Consider the following 26,305-nt stretch of genomic DNA (forward strand, 5'->3'; position numbering starts at 1 on the left):
AGTGTGATGCCTCCAGCTTTGTTCTTTTGACTTAGGATTGTCTTGGAGATGCGGGCTCTTTTTTGGTTCCATATGAACTTTAAAGCAGTTTTTTCCAATTCTGTGAAGAAACTCATTGGTAGCTTGATGGGGATGGCATTGAATCTATAAATTACCTTGGGCAGTATGGCCATTTTCACGATATTGATTCTTCCTACCCATGAGCATGGTATGTTCTTCCATTTGTTTGTGTCCTCTTTTATTTCACTGAGCAGTGGTTTGTAGTTCTCCTTGAAGAGGTCCTTTACATCCCTTGTCAGTTGGATTCCTAGGTATTTGATTCTCTTTGAAGCAATTGTGAATGGAAGTTCATTCCTGATTTGGCTCTCTGTTTGTCTGTTACTGGTGTATAAGAATGCTTGTGATTTTTGCACATTAATTTTGTATCCTGAGACTTTGCTGAAGTTGCTTATCAGCTTAAGGAGATTTGGGCGGAGACAGTGGGGTTTTCTAAATATACAATCATGTCATCTGCAAACACGGACAATTTGACTTCTTCTTTTCCTAACTGAATACCCTTGATTTCTTTCTCTTGCCTAATTGCCCTAGCCAGAACTTCCAACACTATGTTGAATAGGAGTGGTGAGAGAGGGCATCCCTGTCTTGTGCCAGTTTTCAAAGGGAATTTTTCCAGTTTTTTCCCATTCAGTATGATATTGGCTGTGGGTTTGTCATAAATAGCTGTTATTATTTTGAGGTACGTTCCATCAATACCGAGTTTATTGAGCGTTTTTAGCATGAAGGGCTGTTGAATTTTGTCAAAAGCCTTTTCTGCATCTATTGAGATAATCATGTGGTTCTTGTCTTTGGTTCTGTTTATATGCTGGATTATGTTTATTGATTTGCGAATGTTGAACCAGCCTTGCATCCCAGGGATGAAGCCCACTTGATCATGGTGGAGAAGCTTTTTGATGTGTTGCTGAATCCGGTTTGCCAGTATTTTATTGAGGATTTTTGCATCGATGTTCATCAGGCATATTGGTCTAAAATTCTCTTTTTTTGTTGTGTCTCTGCCAGGCTTTGGTATCAGGATGATGTTGGCCTCATAAAATGAGTTAGGGAGGATTCCCTCTTTTTCTATTGATTGGAATAGTTTCAGAAGGAATGGTACCAACTCCTCCTTGTACCTCTGGTAGAATTCAGCTGTGAATCCATCTGGTCCTGGACTTTTTTTGGTTGGTAGGCTATTAATTATTGCCTCAATTTCAGAGCCTGCTATTGGTCTATTCAGGGATTCAACTTCTTCCTGGTTTAGTCTTGGAAGAGTGTAAGTGTCCAGGAAATTATCCATTTCTTCTAGATTTTCCAGTTTATTTGCGTAGAGGTGTTTATAGTATTCTCTGATGGTAGTTTGTATTTCTGTGGGGTCGGTGGTGATATCCCCTTTATCATTTTTAATTATGTCGATTTGATTCTTCTCTCTTTTCTTGTTTATTAGTCTTGCTAGTGGTCTGTCAATTTTGTTGATCTTTTCAAAAAACCAACTCCTGGATTCATTGATTTTTTGGAGGGTTTTTTGTGTCTCTATCTCCTTCAGTTCTGCTCTGATCTTAGTTATTTCTTGCCTTCTGCTAGCTTTCGAATGTGTTTGCTCTTGCTTCTCTAGTTCTTTTAATTGCGATGTTAGAGTGTCAATTTTAGATCTTTCCTGCTTTCTCTTGTGGGCATTTAGTGCTATAAATTTCCCTCTACACACTGCTTTAAATGTGTCCCAGAGATTCTGGTATGTTGTATCTTTGTTCTCATTGGTTTCAAAGAACATCTTTATTTCTGCCTTCATTTCGTTATGTACCCAGCAGTCATTCAGGAGCAGGTTGTTCAGTTTCCATGTAGTTGAGCGGTTTTGATTGAGTTTCTTAGTCCTGAGTTCTAGTTTGATTGCACTGTGGTCTGAGAGACAGTTTGTTATAATTTCTGTTCTTGTACATTTGCTGAGGAGTGCTTTACTTCCAATTACGTGGTCAATTTTGGAGTAAGTACGATGTGGTGCTGAGAAGAATGTATATTCTGTTGATTTGGGGTGGAGAGTTCTATAGATGTCTATTAGGTCTGCTTGCTGCAGAGATGAGTTCAATTCCTGGATATCCTTGTTAACTTTCTGCCTCGTTGATCTGTCTAATGTTGACAGTGGAGTGTTGAAGTCTTCCATTATTATTGTATGGGAGTCTAAGTCTCTTTGTAAGTCTCTAAGGACCTGCTTTATGAATCTGGGTGCTCCTGTATTGGGTGCATATATATTTAGGATAGTTAGCTATTCCTGTTGAATTGATCCCTTTACCATTATGTAATGGCCTTGTCTGTTTTGATCTTTGATGGTTTAAAGTCTGTTTTATCAGAGACTAGTATTGCAACCCCCGCTTTTTTTTGTTCTCCATTTGCTTGGTAAATCTTCCTCCATCCCTTTATTTTGAGCCTAAGTATGTCTCTGCGTGTGAGATGGGTCTCCTGAATACAGCAGACTGATGGGTCTTGACTCTTTATCCAGTTTGCCAGTCTGTGTCTTTTAATTGGAGCATTTAGTCCATTTACATTTAAGGTTAAGATTGTTATGTGTGAGCTTGATCCTGCCATTATGATATTAACTGGTTATTTTGCTCGTTAGTTGATGCAGTTTCTTCCTAGCCTCGATGGTCTTTACATTTTGGCATGTTTTTGCAATGGCTGGTACCGGTTGTTCCTTTCCATGTTTAGTGCTTCCTTCAGGGTCTCTTGTAAGGCAGGCCTAGTGGTGACAAAATCTCTAAGCATTTGCTTATCTGTAAAGGATTTTATTTCTCCTTCACTTATGAAACTTAGTTTGGCTGGATATGAAATTCTGGGTTGAAAATTCTTTTCTTTAAGAATGTTGAATATTGGCCCCCACTCTCTTCTGGCTTGGAGAGTTTCTGCCGAGAGATCTGCTGTTAGTCTGATGGGCTTCCCTTTGTGGGTAACCTGACCTTTCTCTCTGGCTGCCCTTAAGATTTTTTCCTTCATTTCAACTTTGGTAAATCTGGCAATTATGTGTCTTGGAGTTGCTCTTCTCGAGGAGTATCTTTGTGGCGTTCTCTGTATTTCCTGGATTTGAATGTTGGCCTGCCCTACTAGGTTGGGGAAGTTCTCCTGGATGATATTCAAGAGTGTTTTCCAACTTGGTTCCATTTTCCCCCTCACTTTCAGGCACCCCAATCAGACGTAGATTTGGTCTTTTTACATAATCCCATACTTCTTGCAGGCTTTGTTCATTTCTTTTTCTTCTTTTTTCTTTTGGTTTCTCTTCTCGCTTCATTTCATTCATTTGATCCTCAATCGCTGATACTCTTTCTTCCAGTTGATCGAGTTGGTTACTGAAGCTTGTGCATTTGTCACGTATTTCTCGTGTCATGGTTTTCATCTCTTTCATTTCGTTTAGGACCTTCTCTGCATTAATTACTCTAGCCATCAATTCTTCCACTTTTTTTTCAAGATTTTTAGTTTCTTTGCGCTGGGTACGTAATTCCTCCTTTAGCTCTGAGAAATTTGATGGACTGAAGCCTTCTTCTCTCATCTCGTCAAAGTCATTCTCCGTCCAGCTTTGATCCGTTGCTGGCGATGAGCTGCACTCCCTTGCCGGGGGAGATGCGCTCTTAGTTTTTGAATTTCCAGCTTTTCTGCCCTGCTTTTTCCCCATCTTTGTGGTTTTATCTGCCTCTGGTCTTTGATGATGGTGATGTACTGATGGGGTTTTGGTGTAGGTGTCCTTCCTGTTTGATAGTTTTCCTTCTAACAGTCAGGACCCTCAGCTGTAGGTCTGTTGGAGATTGCTTGAGGTCCACTCCAGACCCTGTTTGCCTGGGTATCAGCAGCAGAGGCTGCAGAAGATAGAATATTTCTGAACAGTGAGTGTACCTGTCTGATTCTTGCTTTGGAAGCTTCCTCTCAGGGGTGTACTCCACCCTGTGAGGTGTGGGGTGTCAGACTGCCCCTAGTGGGGGATGTCTCCCAGTTAGGCTACTCAGGGGTCAGGGACACACTTGAGCAGGGAGTCTGTCCCTTCTCAGATCTCAACCTCCGTGTTGGGAGATCCACTGCTCTCTTCAAAGCTGTCAGACAGAGTCGTTTGCGTCTGCAGAGGTTTCGGCTGCGTTTGTTATTGTTTACTGTGCCCTGTCCCCAGAGGTGGAGTCTACAGAGACAGGCAGGTTTCCTTGAGCTGCTGTGAGCTCCACCCACTTCGAGCTTCCCAGCAGCTTTGTTTACCTACTTAAGCCTCAGCAATGGCGGGCGCCCCTCCCCCGCCTCGCTGCTGCCTTGCCAGTAGATCACAGACTGCTGTGCTAGCAATGAGGGAGGCTCCGTGGGTGTGGGACCCTCCCGGCCAGGTGTGGAATATGATCTCCTGGTGTGCCTGTTTGCTTAAAGCGCAGTATTGGGGTGGGAGTTACCCGCTTTTCCAGGTGTTGTGTGTCTCAGTTCCCCTGGCTAGGAAAAGGGATTCCCTTCCCCCTTGCGCTTCCCAGGTGAGGCAATGCCTCGCCCTGCTTCAGCTCTCGCTGATCGGGCTGCAGCAGCTGACCAGCACCGATTGTCCGGCACTCCCCAGTGAGATGAACCCAGTACCTCAGTTGAAAATGCAGAAATCACCGGTCTTCTGTGTCGCTCGCGCTGGGAGTTGGAGACTGGAGCTGTTCCTATTCGGCCATCTTGCTCCGCCCCCCCCCAAAATTATATATATTTAAGGTATACAATATGATGTTTTGATACATGTATATATTGTGAAATGAATACCACAATCAAGTTATTAACACATCACCTCACATAGTCACCATTTTTTTGTGTGTGGTGAGAATACTTAAGATCTACTCTCTTAGCAGATTTCAAGAATACAATACAGTATTAGTAACTACAGTCACCATGCTGTATATCAGATCCCCAGAACTCATTCATCTTATAACTGAAAGTCTGTACCTTTTGACTACCATCTCCCCATTTTCCCCAAGTCTCATCCCGACAAATACTGTTCTACGCTCTGCTTTCATAAGTTTTTTTTTTTTTTTTTTTGATTCCACATATAAATGAGATCATACGGTATTTGTCCTGTGTCTGGCTTATTTCACTTAGTATAATGTCCTCCAGATTCATCCATGATGTTGCAAATGTCAGGATTTCCTTTTTATGGCTGAATAATATTCCATTGTGTGTGTGCGTGTATATATATGTATATATGTATGTATATGTGTATCGTATGTGTGTATATATGTATATATGTGTGTATATGTGTGCATATATACATATATATGTATATAAATATACATACAGACACAATGTATATAAATAAAATACACTTTGTGGATAATGAAAATGCATTCTATAACCACAAATAATATTGTGGTTATGGATCACACTTTATCCATTCACCCACTGACATACACTTAGGTTGTGCTGTATTTTGATTATTGTGAATAGTGTTGTGATGAACATGGGAGTGCAGATACCTCTTTGACATATGGTTTTATTTCCCTTGGATACATACCCAGAAGCAAGGTTGCTGGTAGTTTTATTTTTAGCTAAGATATTATTGAAGTTTTTAGTGCCTCCTAGATGCTAGGCATTTTAGGTATAAGATTTTTTGCCCTGGAAGCCTCTGACGTATAAGCAAAATTTGGTATAATATATTCACTCCTCTGTGAAGGTTCCTGGAAGAGATGATGCCTCCTGGATCTGCTGTTAGTTGGCTGAATGGTTAGGTTGCACTGCCGTGGGCACTTCTAGCTACTAAACGAAATGATAGCCAATTTATGGAAAATTCTATTTCTAAGGAAACTTAAAATTGTAAGAGTGAAGTGGATGACAGTGAACACAGTGAAACTTTTTCTCAAAGACAGAAAAGTAAATATAGAAAACACCCTGGGCATCCCTTATAATAGAAGGATACTATACAAATGTATGACATTTTCAAGAAAGTAGCTATGAAAATGAGGTAGTTTTTATTTAATTTTCCATTGGAACTTCACACTGTTCTATAAAATCAAGAACACCTTTGGACTCCTAAAAATTAATAAATCAAAAATGTGCTTCTAATTAAGAATCTGTATTTCACTATCCTCGTATACAGAAAATAAGGAGATGTTCATAGAATTATTTTGAGACTTAAAGCTTAGGAAAAAATTTTGTAAACTGTTAAATTCTATACAAATAATACTACTACCAATAATAACATACTCAACTCTGGATATGCTATGGAAGCCTCAGATGTAAGGTAAATGAAGGGACAAACTTTTATTGTCTGCCATGCAGTATAGCTTGAACATTTTAGCTCTGACCTGCAGCTACTTCTCTGCCTAGGTAAAGCATTTAGGAAGGATGGGACGGCTCATTATGCCCAAGTGTCTGCACTATTACAACATATTATAGTATATGACTGTATATTGTATATATGACTCAAGCACCATAATAAGGTGGGAGTCATTGATAAATGGATAAAAGGACCCTCTGGCTCTTGAAAAGTAGCTTTTTCAAGGGTTGTAATGGGGCCTTTAGTAATGCTCTTTTCCAACTTGGCTTTAACATTCCCATCTGGGAATTCTAGAGCTTTAGCTCAGCTCAATAAGCATTCTTACTGAAATATTGTTTCTTTCAGTGAATTTTAGAAATTAAATCCTAGTGGGTGGCATAAAGAGACTGTGATGGTCTTGATGAGACAGTCTTCTAATTTGATTGGCGGTGCTAACTCAGGAGCCCCCAGAACTACTAGCAAGTTACTTCAGTTTTACATCCCTCATTTTGATTCAGGCAAATGCCCCCAAAGATTTGTTTTTCATGAAGAAATATCAATATCACTACTCTCTTGACAAAAATTCATTTCCAATTTAACTCCAATAACAGTATTTGAGGACTTCCCTGTTCAGGTTTACAGAGAACAGTTTATAATGTCTAGTAAAATTTAGTATTGGAAACAAAGAAAAAAGCTTTTTCTTTTGCAAAAAGGTGATGTAAGTTTGGTGAGATTCTTATGGTAATGTGCTACCTTCTAATACCTAATCAAAATACGTTTTTCTTAAAAATACGGTATTTCCCTCTGTATAAGTTTCACTTATTATTAGCAAAATAACATTTAAAAATGTAAACAGTTATAACTTTTTTCCCTTGAATACTGAATGATGGTAACATTTTATTTACTTATATATACCTTTTCTGGTCCAATGTCTTCTTTTAAAATATCTTTGTCCAAAAAATATATTAGTCCAGAGTTCATTCACTAGTCTGTTAAATATCTCTATAAACCAAATACTTAACTCCATATAACTATAAACCCATTTATAAAGTAACAAGAAATGATTTTAGTTACTAATAAGGGGATTCTGTCTGATTTTAGTTACTAATAAGGGGATTCTGTCTGTGACTAAAAAGAAATTTGGAGCCATGTGACTGATATGCATTTTGGAATGATTTTTGTTATGGAAGCAATCTATTGTGGAAATCATCCTATACGTGCATCATTCAGGGGAACTGGGAACAGGACAGTTTATACTGTCATACCTTGCATTTGAACATTTTCGGGTTTGGTTTTTGTAGCATTGCAAAATCTGTAAACTTTGAAAATTAAGATACTTAAAGTTTAGCCATATATGGTAAGCCCATATCTTATGCTATCATTATTAAATAAATGTGTGTACTTAAAATACTAGAGAAATAAGTAATAAATAAATATTGATCTGCTGCAAAATATATCCCGAAATCATCTTCCTGTCTACACATCCAGGCTGATCACATTTCTTACCAGAAATTAGCGTAGGTCTTAAAAGCATATATTATTTTTAAGTGCTTTTTTTACTCATAAGCAAAATTCTCCAATCAAAAGGAGTAAAATATTCTTGATGGAGGCTCACTGGAAAAAAGTGTTTTATGTTCTATTCTCTACATATGAAAATGGTTTCACAACAAACACCCTTTGAATTTGATGAAACTGAAAATTCTGGTGGATAATAATTAGAATTTTATATCAGAGGATATAGCTATCGGCTTTTAAAATGGCTTTTATATTTCAATTAAGTTTGTGAAACTGAAAAACTACAAAAAGGGAAAATCTACTTAAATTAGCGTAGATTAAGTGGTGACCATTATTGCAACGAAAATACTATGTCAAGGAAATGGCTCTCTGTTTTGTTGCAAAAGTGATAAAAACACTAAAGTCAATAAAACTGTTAAAGTAAGTCTCAGTAATTACCAAGATCAAAATCCAGTGGCTTTTTATTAAACATGAACTTTTGTTCTGCCTTCTGCAATACGTAAATAGTGCTGACAATTGGTTTGTGAGGCACTTGCTACAATAAAATCTAATTGTATCATGAGAGAAAGGTGACAATCAGGAGATCATGAAAAAATTACATATTCTCACTGGTAGTTAATTAGCCATGCAAAACCTCCTCAAACAGATATTCTCTTCTATTAGGAATGATTACTATGCAGGCCTACAGATGTCAATACCACAGTCATTCAAATACTTCTTTTCCTACTAATTGAAGGTTGTAAAGCTCTGGTGCCAAGGTTTTGCTTCCAAAGAGCTAATTTATGACTAGAAGGATATTTTATGTCTTCAGTTGCAGCAACTACAAAATTCAGCAAATCAGAACCATCTGTGCACTGATACTTGACTCACCATTCATCTAGCAGCCTATCAGTCACATTAGTTTGCATCCCGCATTCTTGGCTCATGAACACATGTGATGATCCAAAGTTCATAAGAAATATTAAAAATGAATGGCATCCTGACCCTATCTTATTGTACATGCATTAGGAAAAAAATGCCATCTACACTTTATTTTTGTATATGGATAGTGGTCAAGGAAGACATGGATGCTGCGTTGCCTGTCCACTAATCTTGCTAGTAATGGCAGTCTAAGATTTCCACCACCTGCTTAAAAATGCTCGAAATCTTAATTCTTTTTTTTTTTTTTAAGTTGGTGTCGGTCTTTTGGAAGATGGAGGACTAAAAGAAGAGGTATAACTTTTAAAAAATGGTTTTTTTCTTAATGTGGATCTCTGGCATAAACTCTTTTATTTTCTGTAAAGAATTGTTTCCATGGATTGAAATATCAGCATATACAAATAATCTGCTTAAACCTAAGACTATTATCACCACCAAATTATGGCCAAATTGGTAGGCAAAAACAGACGGCAATATCTATTGAAAACCTGGAGGAAAAAAACAAATCATGGCTTTCTCATGAATAACATCAGATTAGCCTTTACGCTAGTCACATCTCTATGACAGTAGTGACTGCTTGCTTTCTTTCACAGTACATAGTAGGCCACAGATCCTATTTTTCTCTGTGAGACAACAGGTCAAAATAACTTGGATCAAACTTTCTTGGTGCTGAGTTAGGGGAAATGGGAGTTAAATATAAGGAAGAAGAAAGCCGTCAGACTCATTTTGAGACCTAAAACAACTTCATTTGATAGAAAAGTATCAGAAGGTAATCATAGGATAGCAGGGATTATGTTACTTACTTTTTGACTGTTTGGAGTATGGACATTTATACTCTGTCCTTCTGTGGAAAAGTCCAGTGATCCCAAAGGTATTCCATCAGGGTTCAAAATTTTCTTGAGCGCTTGATAGTTTGGCTTTTCATCATAGGCTAAACTATGAGCACATACCAAAAACTGGGCTATTTCACCTGTGAATTAGTAAATTTTTTACATGTTATTCACAATTGGCAAGAATTGTCAAGACTCCAATAATTTCAAAATCGTTCTGTTATCTCTTTGTCTTTTACACATTTACATCTCCTGAAGAAACCAAAAATGAACAATTCAATGAAAATAACTTTTTAAATGATATTCAAAAATGACTGAAATATAGCGACCCACAGAATTGATGAAACTAGTAATGTTTTTAACATATTTTTGTTGATACGCTTACAATTCACTGATCTTATGAAGTATATTTTAATAATTATAGTGATTATGATTTATGAGGTGCAACTAGTAAGGTCTACATAAATAATACAATCGACCATATATCATACTTTATGTTGAACTTCTAAAAGTTCAGTTAAAGTGTTACTATAAACCTCTTTACTTCTAAGGAAAAAAACCTGCAAATTTTTATTAAGGCTTTGATTTTGGGATTATAGCAGTGTATTTAGAAATGACCTTGAATTCCATGTTGTTAGCTAAGATTGACTTTAGAATGCATGAAACCTCCCTCATGTCCTCCATACCTAGCTAGCCTGGTACACAGCCTTGTGTTTTTGATTTTAGAGCAGTGGGAGGAGAAGTTGCCATCTTTTATTTTTTCCCTAGTATAAAGAAATGTTCCCCTAGAACTACATAGTAAACCCCCTTCCCCCAAAAAGGTTAAGAACTACCAACTTCTAAATACAAACAGAATTAGTAACCAACAGTTACAAACATCACTGCATTAAAATATTTGCAGTTTGCATTTCTTTTTCATGTTGAGGTTCAACCTAAAATTGGAATAGAAGTGGTGATAATACCAAATACTATTTTAAAACTGGCATGTTTTCATTTGTTCAGAGATGTTTAGATATGCCTTTCCTTTTCAAAAATATATTACTGACTCAAACTCAAGTACTTCTTACTTTCTCACTTGGTTGCCTATATCCATGGTGGGAAAACCTGGGAAACTTCATGGGTTGGCAGGAGTGACTTCCTAATCCTTCACTTCCCCTCCAGGCCTACCTCCACTAAAAAGAAAGGAAAACTGCAGAGGCACTGGGTTTCACTCCCTATAGAGAAAAATTCCAGAAGGAATAGTCATCATCGCTTTCTCCCTATTAAAGTTAAGAGTGATCACTTTCACCATATAGTCCAGAGCTATTTCCTGGGAACATGAAGCTAACGTGATTAAAATGTGAACTCTTGGCTCTGGGTTTTTTTTCCTGGACACTGTAGCAATTATGCAACCTATTTTTTCATCTCTGATTTTTTTTTTAAATCAAATTCTGTTATCTAGCATTCGGTCAACCAGATCTCTGTTAACTAGCAAGTGCTGCTATTTTATCACGATATTTATAACTGATGCTTCATGCAGCCCCTTCACAGGGTCTGGGGGCTATCCAATTTCTAAAGGGATGATTAAAAAAAGATTAACTTCACTACTACTTTAATATAAATATTGTTGTTTTATAGTCCTTTGAAGATTGGTAAGTCAAGTTTGGTGCATATTACAATTCCATTAACCAGAATATCCAAAATGAGGAAGAGAGTTGAATGTGTTGGGAACAAATCACTGTTACAAGACAATGGAAAACTCCTGGCACTCCACCAACTGATAGCAGCTGTGCTGCAAAGCCTTCATGGGACTGGGGTTTGGAAAAATGAGGTACCAGTGAGGTAGGAGGGGGAGAAAATAAAAAGAGCCATTTCCATTATAAATTTATTATTACAAACCTGAAGCTTTGACTATTGTGATGTAATACTGGTTTAAATGTTAGTCTTTCAAGATCTGGATTTATTATATTAAGTATATTTTAAAATTTACGAGCATATTGCCAGAACTATAAAGCAAAATGCCTTTAGTATGAAATTATATTTTTAAATCATCTGCTTTTTAAGCCATTGAAATATTAAGTACCATTACTATCAAGAGATAGAAACTTTTGAAACTATTATTATGCTTAGTTGGACATGTATGCTGCAAATTTCTTGGCTGTTTTATTTCATAATGTTTCAGTAATAAACTTTTGTAAATCAGTTCCTTCATTTTCATGGTTGTGTTCTTCCTAAGTACAACCTCCTAATTTAAGAGACCTTCATATAATATTAAAGTTTCAACACTTTTTGCTTTAGAAACAGAAATCTGCATTTTATAATTAATAGTACGGATTCAGTAAAATGGTTTGTACTGAGAAACAAAAACTGGGCGTGTCTCCCATCTAGATTACTCATCTGTCTCAAATCTTTTAACAATAGAGTATGACAGAATATACACTACCCAGAAGCATTTGTCTTTTACAATTCAGGGCAAAATATATATATATTTTTAATGACATCTTCCCATCTCTTTCTGTCCAGTTGACTAAAACATAAATTATACGACTTGGTAAAAATGCCAATAAGGGCTAGGCGCAGTGGCTCACACCTGTAATCCCAGCACTTTGGGAGGCCAAGGTGGGTGGATCACGAGGTCAGGAGTTTGAGACCAGGCCTGGCCAATATGGTGAAACCCCGTCTCTACTAAATATACAAAAATTAGCTGGGCGTGGTGGCATGTGCCTGTAGTCACAGCTACTTGGGAGGCTGAGGCAGAAGAATCGCTTCAACCTGGGAAGGGGAGGTTGCACTGAGCCGAGATCATGCCGCTGCACTCCAGCCTCAGTGACAGAGAGAGACTCTGTCTCAAAAAAAAAAAAGCCGTTAAGAATATTAGCCAAAAAGGAGTATTGCCATTTTGACAAGTTATTGACAGTTATGAAAACAAAAATTTCATCTTGTAACCCATTCCCACAATGAGGATCTCTGTGTGTCTCCCTCAATCAGATGAAAAGTACTAGAGAAAGGGGAAAACAAAAGACTCACGTAAGGAAGGGCTTATTGGACTTGCAAATGGAGGGGGGAAGTAGAACTGGCTTATTCTTTCCTTACCTACACAAATGAAAATTTTGGTTTCTAGTGAAAGAAAGGCTGCGAATATAAGTTACTTAACTCTCAACTTCTCAACCAGATGGAAACAGACGCTATTTGACCTTAGCTAGAGAGGTCACTGTACGTATCTACTTTCAGAAGTCAGCTAAAAGGTAACTTTGAGATTGCCCAATGTAAACAGAAAACAAGATTCACTCTGATTATCTGTCTTTGAGAAAAAGCAAGACTGATAGTGGGCACTGGCTTTTTCTTATAAGACAGTCTAACTCAATTGTTAAATTAGTGTTGAATAACATGTTGTGTATGCACATAAAAATGACAGGAATGTGGGTAATTACTAGTTGACATGCTATTTTATACAATATGTATTGATAACATTGTCAATTAAAAATTACATCGTATACTAACTTGAAAATATGAAAATACGAAATATACCTCCAAATCCCAAAATCATATGCCTTTGCTAATAAAAAATTTTTTTTTGCTGGCAGTTCAGTCAGCATAATACTGTTCTAAATAGCATTCAAGTGTTTAATGATTTGGTTTTTTAAATGACGGATTAAAAGTAGTTTTTCGTTAGGTCAGCTTTATCTTCTTTCAACAGTATATGGATGAACAAAACCAGGAGGTCTTAACTCTAGAAATACCAGACATAGTTGACTATTAAACCTGTGCATGATTCTCAAAATAGATATCTTAAAAAAAAAAAAAAAAAGAAATGCACTAAGCAGAACCTAGAATTTTCCACCTCAATATCTTCTTTTGGGGTTCTTGTATTCTAATGTTAAAGATGATCTAAACATTGTATTCTTTAGCAACTTATTTGCAACATGAAGTGTTCCCTCCTTTCCACCCTGATGGGAATAAGAGCAGGTGGGCTAAGCAAAAGCTACCAAACGAGAATGACAAATGTGGTGACCTGTAAATCTTAAGAGAAGGTTGAAGTTATTATTTGACTTACAGCAACTGCTTCCAGAAGGAGCCCATTTAAGCACTGACTGGGGAAGCTCATCCAATAGACTAAAACAAAATAAAATAATGCACAATGAACATGTTTTCAACCCTGTGACTATTTTGACTAGAAAACAAAACTCTAACTCTGTGTTGGTAGCTTACCAAAATTGTGACTTTCAGTGCTTTTTTTTTGTCATCCAACTATAATGGATAGGAAAGTAAGGAGAAGTAGAGAACCCTCAATGCCCATAAACTAATTTTATATCAATAACCTAGACTAATGTAGGGGCAGAAAGGTGTGATCTTTTTCCTCACCCACCATAAGGGTTGCAGCCAACATTCCTATAACAAAAGACAGGTTAACAGGAGAAAGTATAACAAATTTATTTAATTAAAGTTTTATATGATACAACTTGAGAAATGAAGACCAAAGACCCAAGGAAGTCTATCTTTATGCTTAGGTTTGATGAAGAATAGTCAGCTGTGTAGCAATGTGACTGGACAAAAGGGTATGTTCTAATGATACTGAACTGGGGCAGGGGGATCCAGCAAGGCCTGTCCATATTCTTGTTGATGTGTGTAGCATTTATTCCTCCTGGGGATGGGGCAGGACCCCTTTGGAATGAGGGTCTTCAAGGGAGAAGGGAGAGGGTGACCTTTCTAGGTTTAATGCCTTGCTTGGGGTACAGGGGTACTAGTTTCTATAACCTGCTTTGGTAAAGAGGAATTCTGGTTTCTATGACTCTCTTCTTGGGAGGAGAAGGGATGGGAGACAAGAGGGCAAGAGAAGGTCAGAGAGAAACTTGGCTTCTGAGGTGGCTTCTGGGGCCATCCAGTCTTTCAGTTCAAAGGTCTCAGCATGCCAAAGCACCACACTTTGTGGTATTGTTCTCTAAGCCCCAATATTAAACAAAATGGAATTATAGGAATTATAAATGCTTTAACTCAAAGTTTATATATGCAGAAACACAGAAGAAGTAATATTTACTGTGATTCTTTTTCTCAAAAACAACAATAAAAATTCATGCAAACATTGTATCTGAAGTATATATGTGCATTGTTCTCCACTGGGCAATATTTTATGCTGTCCCATGATTAAACAGGTTTGTAGGATGCTCAACTGGTAAGTATAATGCAAATATTCCAAAATCTAAAAAAATCTGAATTCTGAAACACTTCTGGTCCCAAGCATTTCAAGTAAGGAATACACAACCTATAAAAACATTCAACTAAAATTATTTATATGTGTGAGTGAGTCACCACCTCTGGCATAGGCAGTAGCAACAATACACACATTGATCCAGTAGCACGCTATGTCAGGAAAATAAAAGGCATAAGGGAGATACAGTGTCTTGGTTGAATATACAATCACGCCCTTATGGGGAATTTCAGTGTCATACCTTCTCAGCAAGTTGAATAAATTATGATTATGTATTATGTACTATAACAAGTTTGAAAATGTCTATGGTTTATCTGAATTATAAACTTCATAATATGATATTGGCTTTACTAGTCTATAGGTTTATATTATTAATCAAGTCAAAATGAAGATATTAACATATGTAGGAGTCCCCAAAATGTAAACAGAAGTTACGTTTGATGTATTAGTATTATATTTTATTTTACATGACATCCTATTATTCATAAATATGCATAAATAGGTATATTCATTATAGATACCTACAATGAATGTATCTATATATGCATATTGATAAAAAATTAAAGCAAGTCATATTAGTCTTATTAAAAAAACAAATATACAATCATTAGAATTAAAATTGTTAGTTTTTTAAAATAGCATCATTACTTTGTTACATTATTGTAATTAGGTAAACTGAGTTGGAAAATTAAATACAAAAACTGTTTATATATTCCCATCACTGTGTTTTGACTTGACCCATATTTCGAAATGTTACATGAAAGTTAATATGGACACATCAATCACTGCAGTAAATAACTGATTTAGTTCTAATATAGACTTATATAAATACGTTTTAGTTTTGGGTAAGGGACTAGGATGATCAAAATTCTGAGTGGAGAAATATTTCATATATGTCAGTATTTACAAACATAATACATATTTTTCTGAATCTGCAGGCTAATCTTTCTCATTATTAAGAACTGATGCCACACTGAATTTAAAGATAGATTTCTATGAATCAGTTAATTTTCCCCTAGCTTTGTACTCTTCTGTTGAGATTGTCCTACTTAAAACTTAGCTTAGCTGCTGCTTTTGCTACCTGTGGATAACTACTGTTAAGCATATCTTGGTATATAATGAAAAACTGGCTATTCTGTGCTCTATGCAATTGACTTTTTCTTATGCCTGATCAGAGAGAGAATTGTAAAACAGTAACACACTCTGTTCTTAGTCTGACCTAATTTTTATGCAAGCCAAATCCAGGTAATAAAAACTGAACGTAGAATATTAAAAATGTTTATGTGGCTATAAGATTATCTCATGTAAATAGCTCATGTAAAAATTTTCTTTCTTAAGAAAGAAAACTTACTTCCTCCAAGACAGAAATAAGAGGTATGTTGCTCTCACTTGAAAAATATAAACCCCATTTGTCCCTTTTCACGTTGCTGTTTTACATAGTTAATATCAATCATACCCGGCTCAGACTACTTCAGCATACTTGTACAATGCTAATTTGAAAATACTCTTCCTTGAAAACACTACCACCTAGAATCTAAGCTTTGGAAAATACCATGTAAAGGAACAGATATTTCACTTTATATTTTGCACTGTAATTCAAGTACATATCTTTTTATAAGGTTATCTTAATGGATTTTATGTGATAGTTGTTTGGTTTTTTAAAACATATTTTTCAAACTAACGAAATTTGCTTTGGTTGTCATGTTGGGAGAATGCCAATCTTCTCCATGTTGTTAGCTCCCTTTAATGTATCCCTTCAGACCTGCTGCAGTACATGATGAAATACTTGAAAATTTGTACTTTGTTTTAGCAGTCTGCACAGCCACAGGGTCCTTCAGGCTCTGTTCCCAGGGAAGTTTCCCACACAACCACCGCAGCATGCAGTAGCCAAGGATCTCAACGTCACTTCGTCTGGACAGGGCTATAGGAGTAAGCATTAGAGAAAGATGAGGGATAAGCAAGTCCTTGAAAAATTGAGAAATCTTTGGGTGAACTACTATTGATGAAATATGAAAAAGCCAAATAGGCAAAGTGTTTTATTTGTTCAGCTGGAATAAAACTTAAACGCCCAAGCATTTGGCCCCAGTCCACAGACAGGCAGTGACTGGTTGCTGTTGAAAGTAAGGGTCAGTTTCCTCACCTCCTCCAACTTCATCTTTCCTTAGTCTGGCCTGTCACATGAACTTGATCCCCATGGCCTCTGACATGATCCAGACAACCCATAACCCAGCACCAACACTTTCTCAAAGAGCCAAGCAGTAAAACAAAGAAATAAATGTCTGCAGCTAAATTGCTAACATATGTTCCAGGAAGTCCATAGGGTCTGCATTGGTCATGCAGAGACCCTCTGAGTGCAGACTAAACATTGATGGCCTTTCCTGTTCCACTCACACTAGCAGCATTTTCAGTTGGAAGAATATGACAAAACTGCCATCTAGTGTGCAGTATTAAAAAATGGGTCTTTCTGAAGATTTTTCAATCACATGAAAATACAATAAAAATATGTCTCCTGCTTTGGATACAGGGTTCTACAATTTTACAAATATTATTTTTAGATATAAGCAACAGCAAGCTAAAATTCTGGTCCCATATCTATATAAAAGTGAGGCAATAGTATTGGAGGCTGGGGGGAGAGCCAAATAGAGGCTTTCAAAATTTAATATAAGATGGCTTTTCATAAAAAGTACATTAAAAGCACATTTTCAGGCCCTTGTATCATTTGTATCAAGCTATTAAATGCTGTAGACCAATTTAATAATTTAATATATATTTGTAAGTACCTTATTGAGAAGATGGACAATGAAACCTAGGAAATGTATGAAATATAACTGATACTTATTAACAAACACTGAAATAAGGATTAAAACATTAGCAAATACCCATAAAATAAACTCATTTTTATAGTCATTCAAAATTGTTATAAAACAATAGGCTGGTATTTACATTTCTATCGTTACTCGAATGTTCATCTGTGTAGGGATATATAATCTCTTAAGAGCAGTAAGTGGCTGTTAAACCTGCTATAAACAGGTATCCTATTTTATTATCTTTCATGAAATAAACTCTGAAAAGTTACTCAGTGAACTTAGTTTTTAATTTAAAAAGTCATCTACTAAGAACAATGATGCCAGCACATTGTAACTACTTTTGGTTACCATGTATAAGTTATTATAAAAGCAGAAGACATGATTAGCTCTTACACTCTAACTGCTATTAGCGTATTGGATTATTAAAGGCCCTTCAATCTAGCAGAATGCTACAGTCCCATGGGTGCCATTTACTTTCCGCACAAGCTTCAACAATGTCCTAATGCAAGACTTGGCTCTCACGTTAAAATAAAAACACAATCTCTACCACACTGTTCTGTAGTGATTTCTTCAGTAATAAATCTCCCATTAATAATGGAATGGTTCCATTTGTACAGATGTGTTCACAAGTCCCCTTTCTATTATGGCAATTCCTGATTACCATCACTTAAAAAAATTCATATCCTCTAATTTTCAAAAAATGATATTCTGGCACCATGTTTGGATGATATAAGCTACCCACAAGAGGCCCTTTGAGGAAAAACAATCAGAATTAAAATAGATTGAACTTTCCTAGCCATTTCCCCCACCCCCCAACTGAGGGATTAATTGATATGAAGCTGTAAGTAATGACAAGTCATTTAGATTTCTGAAGCCAATCTTTCATAAACTGGTCTTCATTTGAAATAGCCCTTTGAGAGTTAACTTTACTTCACCATTATAGTTTGGGCTTACCTAATTAAAATACATTATCACATTTTTCAATATTTTATTTTCTTTTTTGCACATATGTATTAATAACTATGGTTAGGTGAATGTTTTACCACTGTTTACATCCAATAGTCACCCTTTCCTTTCCCCCCACTGAAGAGTGAGGGACTAAAAATGTTTCTAACTACATACCTCTACCTGAAATTCCCTCTCAGAAAAACAAATTGAAAAGTTTGACTTGTTTAGTGAAGTTAAAAATCTTAGACTTTGACAATGATTGTCTTCTTTCCATCTACTGTACACAGAGGAGTAATTTTAATACCTGTTAATTAAAAACAAATATTCTGGATGACAATATTAAAATATATGTGTCCATGTATAGTTTACACAAAGAACTGATTATAGTCTAACTGTAAAAAATTAGTGTCTAACTGTAAAAAAAAAATTTTAATTTGAAAGTTGTTTCTTTAATTATACAATTTTAAAATTCATTTTAAAACAGGTTAAGTGAAGCAGTAAATAGAGCTCTGGACTAGGAATGAGATCCAATTCTTGCCCTGCCACTAATATTTTACATTTTCAGCTCTAAAATCAGATGATACTGTGCAATATATTTCTTAATACGTTTTCGTTCATTTGAATAGACAATACATTATGCATTGTTCTGTTTCTGAGTCATGTATTTGCACAATTTATTGTAATACATAGGGTTCTTCAGTGGCATTTGGTAATTAATGTAATTACTGACAGTATATTTTCATATAGATGTCCTAAAATGAAGTGTTTACTTATCATTCTTGGAACTGTAATGAGATTTAGCGATTTCTAAACTTTCTCAAGTTAGTTTCTAAATATTATTAATAGCATCTAACTTATATTGAGCTTACTAAGATGGAGTAATATATATCACTCTTTTTGTTGAAAGCCTGTGGTATTCTCAATTGTTCAACATTTCTAAATTATAAAGTACTGCCAAGGTAAAAACAATTAGAAAGAAACAGGCACAGGTGGGGATTTAAATTCTATTTAACTAGAAAGAAAATTTTAGAAATGGCTGATAGTAGAATGCATAATTAAAATAAAAACAATTGACATGATTTATGGAGAGCTGCTACTGTGCCTGCTACTGTGCCTGGCACTCTACCTTTTTATTATTTCATCTAATGTTTCAAACAATTTAAAGTAAGTATTAGTCCTACTGACAACAATATGGAGACTCAGAGAGGTTAAATAATTTGCTCAATATCACAGAGCAAAAATTAATAGAGCTCGTCACTGAAATCCAAGTCTTTCAAAAACCAAAGCCTGTGCTCAATCTTATAATTACTTTGCTGATGGGCACGGTGGCTCATACCTGTAATCCAAGCACTGTGGGAGGCTGAGGTGGGCAGATCACCTGAGGTCAGGAGTTCAAGACCAGCCCGGCCAACATGGCGAAACCCCATCTCTACTAAAAATACAAAAATTAGCCGGGCATGTTGGCACACACCTGTAATCCCAGCTACTCAGGAGGCTGAAGCAGGAGAATTGCTTGAACCCAGGAGGTGGAGGTTGCAGTGAGCCAAGATAGCACCACTGTGCTCCAGCCAGGGTGACAGAGACAGACTCCATCTCAGAAAAAAATAAAAACAAACAAAAATAATAATAATTACTTTGCCTCCATCATTAGTTTTAACACCAAACAACATTAAACATATGACTTCCATAGTGAGGAAGGTATTTGAAGCAGGCATTTAAACTTAAAGCACCAACACATACTGACACAAAAATAGTGGTTTTGGCAAGGAATAAATAAGTGGAAAATCTGGATATCTAAGCTGCATCACTGACCAAATTTTTCATGTTACTATCCTTTCATGAAATTATTTCTTTTAAGTTATTTCATTCCAATGAAGAAGGATTAGTTAAAATATTTAACTATAAAGTGACAAATGGTCCTTCTGAACTGTTATAAGAACAACAGATAAGTTATCTTAGTGAACTAGTCCTTGGTCTAAAGACAAACTGGAATAAAACTAGCCCAATTCACCAAATGGACTGAAAGAGGAAGTGGGAGAAAAAGAAAAGTCTACATATTAATTCCAAGATTTATCTCCTTATTTGCCTAAAGTGTTTTCTGTTTCATTTTATTTCTTATACTGAGTAACATGGAGTATGAAGAAAAACAGGGTTCAGTAGGAAATAATAAAGTGAACTTGAAAATTTCTGCATCAAGCAGAGTTCAAATGCCCAAGATATTAATACATGTGCTCAGAACGACAGTAAGAAAGCAGAAAACATCTGAATAAGTGAAACAATCTGACAAAGTGAATGGTGACTATCTGCAGAACAAATTTAAAGTTTATTCTTAGTTTTCAAACTGGTAACCTATGCAATTCAGTATTTTGTCAATTCTGGTGTATAAAGATCCAGAATATTTTATGGTGATCATGACTTACTGCAATTTCAAAAAGGATATTAGGAAATACTAGGATGTAATGTGTCATATTTCAGATAAAATATTAAACCCAGGCCTCTCTTATTTTTTCAGTACCTTTTAAATTTTAAGCCCTAGTTTTTTGTGTGTGAAACTTAGGAAAAGTCATTCAATACAGCAAATGTATCTTAGACTTGGCCAATGTAAGTATTCTTAACCCAACCAAAAGGCCAAGACATAAAGTATTGCGTAAACCATGTCATTTCCCCAAATTTGGTAGCATGAAAATACATTCTCAGTTTATTTCACATACATTTTGTAAGTCGGAGTGCTAGATTAGAGTGAAATGAAACCATGAAAGAAATAACACAAGACTTGGATTTCACATATCGTAGCAATTGGCAAAAATTAAAAAAAAAAAATTCAATATATTTATTTCTTTGATACTAAATATATTGGATAAACAAATGGACATTTAAAATACAATTTAGATATATTTTATGGTCATCAAAGATGTCAAATTAAGATAGGTATTATAGACTCAATGCACAGGTCTGAAGTATTTTAAAAAGCTCAATATGTTAAATGCAGTATATCTCTAGAGAAATTAGGTATTGACTGCATGCCTCAGTGAGTAGAAAAATCTACAAAAATCTATACCACACACTGATTCAAATATTGCTTTTTAACATTACTAAGAATGTAACAAATTTTAAAATAGTATATTTGACACAAATATAATTCTCTTTAAATATCAGGCAATAAGCCCAAAATATGTCAGTGTTTATACATGTTAGTTTTTATAAAGAATAAAAAAATTAATAATAGAAAAAATAAGCCCAACATATATTACTCTAATTTTATATTAAATGAAGCACTTTAGCCACTTACAAAAGTGACCTAAAGGTCACACAAGAGAATTGAGTTTGGAAGAATAACCACATTTAAAAAAAAAACCATACAGATATGCAGATGTATAGGAGTTCTAGGAATAGTTATCCATCTATTCATCCATCTGTCCATCCATCTCTATACATCTCCATGCATATCTTTTGGTTTGTAATAACGTAATAGCTAATTTTTTTCCCTTTTAACTACCCTCCTTTTACGTAAATTTGAATTAGAAAATGCTTAGATGTAATGGCTGATTGGCAGCTTATACAAGTTCCTTCATTATAAAAACTCAATCCATAGAAAAATGAGATTTAGCTTGAGTTTTTTAATAACCTGCTACAAAAAGTAGCACAGAACAGATAGTCTGATCAGGCTAATAGTAGTCTCTATTGAGTGGCTAACTCATAAGTCAGTTTTACATTGAAGCTTGAGTATTTCTCTTCAGGTCTCTTGGCCTGACCAAGAGATAGACCTGACACTTGGCAAATGCTCTGGCACCTATAAGTTCTATATCCTAGTGAATTTTTTTTGTTTTTTTGTTTTTTTTTCTCTTTATAATTTATTTTGCACTATTTTTCCTCAGTATTTGATCTCATAGTTGGACTGAAAAAAAATTTTTTCTAAGATTAAACTACATCGTGGCTGTATTGAAAGTAAACACATGAATATTTATGAATCTGACCTGCATTTTTCTATAGGCTTTATGGCATTGTTTATTCTGGTTTCTAGATATGGCTAAATGATTATTTGTTTTCTAATAAAATCATCAACTGAAATGTTTTACTTTCGAAAATTAAATGTAAAATACAGGAGTGAACAGTATTCAGACATTTGAGGATATCATACCTTCCATTTTATATCCCAGACTAAAACGTCACGTTAAAATGTCAGCAAATATATATGTGGGGGTGTGTGTGTATATATACATATATATAGATATATCAATATGCCTAGAATTTTAGTGTAAATCCTGTTTAAAATACATTAAGGAAATCTACTATTTTATAGGAATCTGGTGAAACCTTTGATAAAAATGAATATCCATTCTATCATATAACATTTCAGCAAATCCCAAAAATATTTAATGTAGGTTCTTCCCTGAATATACCTCCCAGGGATGTAATACCATCTTTCTGTGATCATTCTCAGTTCAGTCTTCTCCCCAAAGACCGAGGGTGGTGAAATCTTACCAACATATTCAACATGCATTAAGATTTTGGAATGAAAAATAAAAGTAGACTAAAAAATGAAAATGTGTTCGTATCTTTCAAGAAGACAACACAATGAAAACGACACCTAAGCAATGAAATTAATTGAATAGGTCTTTCAGATTTACCACAGTCCAAACACTGACCATACTAACACATAACAACTCCACTTCTCCTTCCACAATCACAGTGGTTTCTTAGCAATTCCACTACTCAAAACTAGATCAGAGCAGTATTAGAACTACCAGTTGAAATAAATGACTCAAACATAAGTTGGTATCATTATTAATATAACTGGACCGATGCTTAAGAACATGTATGATGAATTTCCAGTTATACCATTAACAAAAAAGTACTGTTCCTAAAATTTCTATTAGGTATAACAGAATAAATCTGGCAAAGATGAAAAACAAAATTTCACTGAGAGTGAAAGAACTTTAGATTGGAAGAAAAACCCACTATTCATGAGCATTTAATTCTTACATTTCTTGAGTACTTAATTCTCACATTTCTTAATGTAAGATACGTCCTATATTATCTTTAAATTCTCACTAATTTATGAACAATGTGAATACTGAAAAATCATACAACACTGCAAAATTTCTTACTGATCATTACTTTTCTAACCAAACTATACTTGAAAAAAAAAGTAGTCATTTTTTACTTTGATCAGGAATATAAAAGACAATTTTCATTTCAGAAAATTCAGCCTATGAATCTTTCTGAAAGAAGAAGTTATACTTGTTTTACTTTTGCATTGGCCTACCTTAAGCTAGTATGGGTTTTAATGCTCTGCAAAATGATCAAGACCCTCTACATTACATGGTCAATGGTCCTTTTAATAGAAAAGGCAATAATATACAGTTGTTTTCAACAACTAAAACTTGTTAGAAAGCATCAGTTTAGGGTAGCAGTTCAACAACCATTAAGAATTGCGAATATCTAACTGTCTTTTAGTGAAAACGTGGTCCTTTCAAAGCTGTTTAAAAACTATTTGTTTGGTTTAGCATATTTGAAAATACTTTGTAAACAAAGTTTACAAAGAATATAATTTTGAAAGCCAAAGTTTTTCAATAATCACCATTTTTTTCACTAGCATAACATTAGAATTGACTTTTTGTCTTGCTGACAGAGCAACTAAGAAAGTACAGTTGCATTGACCATATTGATTGTGAACAAAGCAACCATCAGTGGGACTCGGCACCATATATTTTCAATATTGACCTCCTACTTCCTTTTCCATGGCTTTCTGGGTCGGCTATTGGATTTGGACTGCAGTGTAATAAACAGCTAAGGTTTAATTAATGGTAAATGAATACAAGACATAGGTTATGACTTTAACTAATTAGGGAATTGTTGAATTAAGTCTGCCTTGGAATGCAAGGCAGTACAATCAATATCCAATAAAAGGACTATGTATGTAATTTACCTGCAAATGTGTTTCCAATACCATCAAAGTGAGTTTAAATAAGTAAGATATATGAAAGGCGACTGGGAGAGATTTCCACAAATTAACACTTTATAGTTTCAGAAAAAATATCCTTATTGTTGAGAGATGGTATCTTCTAAAGCTTTGGTAAAGGTGCAATGGAAAAACAGGAATAATTATTCACATGTGCAATTTTTTTTTTTTTTTTTCTGAGGGGTCTTGCTCTGTCGCCCAGGTTGGGGAGCAGTGGTGTGATTATGGCTCACTGCAGCAGCCTCAACCTCCTTGGCTCAAGTGATCCTCCTCCCACCTCAGCCTCACAAGCAGCTGGGACCACAGGCAAGTGCCAACCCTTTTGTATTTTTTTGTAGAGATGGGGTTTCACCATGCTGCCCAAACTGGTCTTGAACTCCTGGGCTCAAGCGATCCTCCTGCCTCAGCCTCCCAAAGTGCTGGGATTATAGGCGTGAGCCACTGCACCTGGCCCACGTGCAACTTTACCAAATCTGTAATATTCACTTCAGTATACACATTCAGTGCTGACCTCCAAGTTTTACCTATACAAACTGAGATTTTCTGGCCAAAATGAGCAAGTTTTGCTTACTTGGCACATTTTTGCTCCTTCATCACTTGTCATAGTCTATATTTCTTTCCACTGTTAGAAGAAATATTCATTGGCATAACAGGAATTCACTACTTTTGATAAAAAATCTCACCAGTGCTCTTATGCTTCAAACTGACTATGCAAAGGTCATTTCATGCAGCCTCACTACCCTTGTCTCTAACCATTCTTCTGAAATAAAATAAGAAAAAGAAAAAAGAAACCCACCTACTCCCTTGTGGGCATCCAAGCTGGTAAACTCTATTGTCCCATTATGGCCTTTTCTAGGATTTTCCTGATACTGTTTGTGGTTCCCATTGGGACAATATCTGTAGGAAAGTCCATAATCTGCAAGATAAACCTGGAAGACAAGCACAGACAAATGAATAATGCCTTTGTCCTCTGAAAACATAACCTTTATAATTAAGTCTTAAGAAACTGATAGGTTAAGAGCAGCCTCAGATCTACATTTTATTAAACCAAATGGTGCCTTAGGATAAAATATGTACAGCTGGGGGCCATAATAACTAACTTTCCAACTTAAATCCTTTCTTCATCATTGGCATATCTTATTTCTGAGTTGACTTAGATTTTTAATCTTTTTATTTTGCTCCTAAATTTCCTTCCCTCCAGGTGGGCATCTAGACATCATAAACCACAGTATGTCTTTTTATTTGTATTCACACAGTTGAGGAGGCTCTGCATTTTCCTGTAACCCCTCCCTCAAACATAAAACTATTTCAAGCAGGAAGAGGAGATAAGAGCAAACATTCTAAAAAGATAAACTTGATTTTGAACAACATGGGTTTGAACTGCACAGGTCCACTTATATGCAGATTTTCTGCTGCTTCTGCCATACCTGAGATGGCAAGACCAACCCCTCCTTTCTCAGCATACTCAACGTGAAGACGATGAAGACCTTCATGATGATCCACTTCCACTTAATAAATAGTAAATATATTTTCTCTTCCTTATGATTTTCTTAACATTTTCTTTTCTTTAGCTTACTTTATTGTAAGAATACGGTATGTATAATACATAGAACAACAAAATACGTATTACTTGATTGTTTATGCTATCAGGAAGGCTTCTGGTAAACAGTAGAATATTAGTAAAGTTTTGGAGTCAAAAATTAAAATTACGCAAATTTCTGACTGTGCAGGGGAGCAGGGGTCAGCACCCCTAACCCTGGCATTGTCATAGGTCAACTGTAAACCTAATGTTATGAGTCCCCTTTAACAGGAAACATAATGATAGTGAAGAGACTGTAGGAGGTAATGACTCGACCAAAACACAAGAAA

At 35.5% G+C, this 26,305-nt stretch overlaps 1 protein-coding gene across 7 annotated transcripts in view; it reads right to left on the reverse strand.

Moving 5' to 3' along the window:
- VRK2 (VRK serine/threonine kinase 2) overlaps positions 1-26,305 on the reverse strand; it is a 112,962-nt gene that overhangs the window by 18,334 nt on the left and 68,323 nt on the right. For all 7 annotated transcript variants that reach the window (XM_077958684.1, XM_077958685.1, XM_077958686.1 and 4 more), the window contains 4 exons: positions 25,233-25,365; positions 16,520-16,640; positions 13,568-13,626; positions 9,508-9,674 (listed from right to left, as the gene is read on the reverse strand). In XM_077958684.1, coding sequence (XP_077814810.1) covers positions 9,508-9,674; positions 13,568-13,626; positions 16,520-16,640; positions 25,233-25,365 — 480 coding nt within the window. The remainder of the gene's footprint in view (positions 1-9,507; positions 9,675-13,567; positions 13,627-16,519; positions 16,641-25,232; positions 25,366-26,305) is intronic.

This window comes from Macaca mulatta, chromosome 13 (genome assembly GCF_049350105.2).
Source record: "Macaca mulatta isolate MMU2019108-1 chromosome 13, T2T-MMU8v2.0, whole genome shotgun sequence".
In the NCBI taxonomy this organism is placed as follows: domain Eukaryota; kingdom Metazoa; phylum Chordata; class Mammalia; order Primates; family Cercopithecidae; genus Macaca; species Macaca mulatta.